Here is a 4,324-nt window from a genome sequence, read left to right as displayed (position 1 = left end):
ATTACGACCTTGTCATTCCGGCGACAAGGGTGCGCACGATTGTGGAATAATTTGGTTTGACATATGGTTAACACATGCTAGTATGATAATACACAATGTATGCAAATTACCATGTTGGATATGAGACAACTTTAGACACTATTATGCTATGTATTCAAACTTGTATTCTCGTCAACTTTTGTTGATTTTATTTTAATACATGTTGCAGGAAACTAGTTGATGACGATTGAAGAAACATACTTATGGTGGATTAGAAACACACCTAGACTTTAGTTTATGTATTTTGTTTCATGTTGTTACGTTTATTTGCCAAAATGTTTTACTTTCCATTTCAAACAATGTACTTACCTTTTTAGTATGAAATGAAATTGAGTTATCTAAATATCGTCACAATTAGTCGTTATGAAGTCTTATACAATCTCATTTTCATCTCACTCATGTTTCCGCCATCGGTTGGGGTGTGACATCACCGCTTAAAGCATTATCGTGGGTTACTTATAATAACCTCTCATGAATTGACCTTGACACTTTTGGACAATCCTTTAAAGGCAAGTGCTTACAATCTATGCACCCCAACATCCCTAGAAAAGCATGTGGTTATTCATGTCACACCCCTTTCAAAGGCGGAAGCACGAGGTGTGATCTGAGTGGTTTTCATTGCATACGATGAGTAAACATTCCTACATGAATTAAAACACACTCCAAATTGCCATTCAAGTTTGATTATCCAAAATACAGAATTTGTTTAAAGTTTACATCATAAATAAAAGATAATTGTTTGAAACTTCACATCGTGATTTCAAAAACAAAGATCAACGTTTTGTTTCCTATATCACCACAAAAGGTGGGATATAGTAAATAAATCCACAAAAGATGGCAACGGAGACTAGACACTAAACATCTTGACATGGAGCCCGCGAACTTCATCCACTAATTCCTTGAAATACATGTAAGTTTAAAAATCATCAACAAAAGTTGGTGTGAATTCATGCAGATTATGTAAAATGTAACATTTGTAATTGTGTAAAAGCATGGTATGTAATTTGTAAAATGTATGTTTGTAAATTGTAATGAAATGAAATGGAATCGAGATCGCTAATGTTTCGCGAGGACATTAACATATGTGACGACATAGGAGCATCCAAACCTAGGCGATTTTTAACATCGTTTCCCCTACGACTTTGACCGAAGACACTCCATGCCTATGTGTTGTCAAGAGAGTGAGGCTGCCCAGACCTGTTAGATCTAACCCTTGTTCTTTCGGTCTAAACTAGATTGATGGTGCTTACGTATCCCCTATTCGTGACATGATCTATGTGTGATTCCTTTGTGTTAAACATACCAATTTGTACATGTATTTTCCCCAAGTTTAGAAAACAGTAAAAACGTTTAAAAGTGGGGACATGAACTCACAGCTTTGCGTCTTGAGCGTCTAGCTGCACCAGATTCTGCTACTCGAGTGTCGTGACCTATAGACATTCTAAGTATGTTAATCACCTAACTTGTAAACTTCTGAGTACAAGTTAGTCTTTGGATTTAAGGTGTCTTATTTGTAGGTCACATTATGTTTAATATTGTATTTGTTATATATTTTTATCCCAAATATATATATTTGTGTAAGTAGGATTTGAAAATATTATTTGTTAAAAATAATATATTTTTAACTTTTACCAAATATATGTCACTTATATTAATTGTCAAAAATAAATATAAGTAATTTGTTAAATAATATTTCCAATATTATTTTTCGGTGTAAGTATACTTAGGAAAATATACCTGCATTTTATGATGTTTAGTTTCATAAGTTAGTTTATCATGGTCTTAGTTTCTTCAAGAACACAAGAATATACTTAAAAATCTTTTTTCAAGTTTATATAAAGGTTTTTCAAGTTCATCTTCAAAATTAACCATGGATCTTTCAAGATCCATGCTTAAACTTGTTAGATCTAAGCTTTATCATGATAGATCTACACATACACACAAGATTCAACAACATCAACTTCATCACATACATCAAACATCACTAAAAACACTTGTTTTTCTTTAGATTATGTTAGATCTTCATGTTTTCATACTTTAAAGTTTAGTTTCTTTGAAAGAGTAACTTGTTCATAACACTAACATGAAGTAAAATAGAGTATGAAGCTTACTACTAGCTCAAGTGGCTAGGGAAGTGGCAAGAACAAGATGAAGATAAAGAATGGAGAAATCAAGTGGATCAAAGCTCCTCTAAGTGGTTCTTGAACTTCTAATGCTTCACACCTTCATGAATCACCTTCTTACACCTTGTAATAACCTTAGATTGCTTGTAGGATGAATGAAAATGGAGATGGTAGTGTGGGTGTGGGTAGCCGAGAGCAAGAGAGGAGAAGAGGGGGAAAAAGATGAAGTTTTGAGATGAAGTTATGTGAAAGAATGGTCTTACGGTCTCTTGATATAATCTTCCAACCAAGTCTTACCCCATGGACCTTGTGCTCAATATCTAGATTACAAAGATCAATTGTTTAATGGAAAGGTTGTTGGCCACCCTTGGGGCCGGTCAACATAAGGGGGGGGGGTAAAGTGTAAAAGTTTGGAAGTTAAGGTTATTTATGTAAGTTTAGGTGTTAATTGGAAGGTTAAGTGTGTTTATGTGTTTTTTATGATTTGTAATGTGTTTTAGCACCATAACTAGCTTTATATCACTAAAACAATGCTTCTAGTCTATTTTTGGTGTTTTGGGTAGTGTCTGGTTATTCGTCCGGTTATCGGTTCGTTCAAGTCCTAAATTGAGCAGTTTTGTAAGATATAAGGTACCTTTTATGACAGTTTTCATTCCCGACACTTTACAAGTTATTCTGAACATTTAAACCTTAATTCTGCATAATATTTTGATGTTAAATTGTTGTTTTTGCAGTTTTTCTACAGAGTTATGCATTTAAAGTGCGTTTCGGGCACTTTTTTGTGTCAGTTTTAGCTTCCGGAAAGTGTTAATATTAACCTTTGTTCACCTACTTAGTTTCCAATATATTTTTGATGTTGGACCTACTTCTAAGTCCTAAATCTGTTGCCTGATTGTTTTCTGCGGACATGCTGACGCAGCTTGTCTAACCGGTGAGCTTACTAATCAATTTGACGCAACGCTTACAATATAACATAATGTGACACTTAATGTATGAATCATGCTTGAATTCAATTGCATATCAAATAAGCACATAGGGTTGACGTGTAATCACATAAATGGAAATAAATATTAATTAAAATAGTACGGAAATTACCGGCTTTGGGCCAGTTGTCACAGTCTCCCCCGTTAAAAGAATTTTGTCCCGAAATTCAGGTTGAGTTATATCTCGCAGGAGTTTTCTCGAACAAGTGGGGGTACTTGGCCTTGAACTGGTCTTCACGTTCCCAAGTATACTCGGGCCTGTGTTTAGAGTTCCAACGTACATTAACCAGCTTAATGCGACTTCTCCTCGTCTTCTGGACCTTCCAGTCCATTACCTCAACAGGTTCTTCTGTGAATTGGAGCTTTTCGTCAATATGAACCTCATCCGTAGGGATGACAACGGTTTCTTGTGTTGGACTCCTTTTGAGGTTTGATACGTGGAACATATCGTGTACACCATTTAATTCCTCTGGTAATTCCAATTTGTACGCCACGGTACCAAATTTCTCCAGAATCTTGATTGGACCAATATATCACGGATTCAACTTTCCACGTTTCCGGAACCTTGCTACACCCTTCCAAGGCGAGACATTTAACAGAACCATGTCTCCCACCTCGAAAGCTATCGGTTTTCGTCTTCGGTCGGCGTAGCTTTTCTGTCGATCATGAGCCTCTTTGATCCAGTCTCTGATCTGAAAGATCTTGTCAGTCGTTTCTTGGACTAGTTCGAGACCAATTAGCTGTTTGTCACCAGCTTCGGCCCAACACAAGGGTGAGCGACATTTGCGACCATACAGAGCTTTGAACGAAGCGGGTTTAATGCTTGTGTGATAGCTGTTATTATAGGAAAACTCCACCAAGGGTAGGTAGGTATCCCAGCTGCCGCCTAAATCCATAACACACGCACGGAGCATGTCTTCCAGGGTTTGTATTGTTCGTTCGCTCTGACCATCTGTTTGCGGATAGAAGGCCGTGCTTAGATCCAATTGAGCTCCAAAGGCCTCCTGAAAAGATTGCCAGATCCTCGATACAAAGCGTCCATCTCTGTCGAAAATAATTGATGTAGGCACTCCATGATCTGCCACTATTTCCTTCAGATACAATTCGACAAGCTTTCCAGTGCTATCCTTTTCCTTTATCGGCAGGAAATGTGTAGACTTGGTCAATCGGTCAACTATT

The 4,324-nt window shown here is 36.8% G+C and overlaps 1 protein-coding gene across 1 annotated transcript; it reads right to left on the bottom strand.

The window, feature by feature from the left end:
- Positions 1–3,312: 3,312 nt before the first annotated feature.
- On the bottom strand, positions 3,313–4,041 carry LOC110900639. Its single transcript, XM_022147522.1, has 2 exons — positions 3,748–4,041; positions 3,313–3,660 (listed from the first exon to the last, which is right to left on the bottom strand). Exons 1-2 carry the CDS (start codon positions 4,039–4,041, stop codon positions 3,313–3,315), a joined length of 642 nt encoding a protein of 213 aa, XP_022003214.1.
- Between the last annotated feature and the right edge of the window lie 283 nt (positions 4,042–4,324).

This window comes from Helianthus annuus, chromosome 13, assembly GCF_002127325.2.
Source record: "Helianthus annuus cultivar XRQ/B chromosome 13, HanXRQr2.0-SUNRISE, whole genome shotgun sequence".
In the NCBI taxonomy this organism is placed as follows: Eukaryota; Viridiplantae; Streptophyta; class Magnoliopsida; order Asterales; family Asteraceae; genus Helianthus; species Helianthus annuus.
This window is presented reverse-complemented; position numbering and strand designations above follow the sequence as displayed.

Coding starts and splice junctions, on each gene's coding strand:
- LOC110900639 (XM_022147522.1), bottom strand. CDS start 4,041: ATGGATTTAGGCGGCAGCTGGGATACCTACCTACCCTTGGTGGAGTTT. Junction 3,661..3,747: donor CTTTCGAGGTGGGAGACATG/GTTCTGTTAAAT, acceptor GGTCCAATCAAG/ATTCTGGAGAAATTTGGTAC.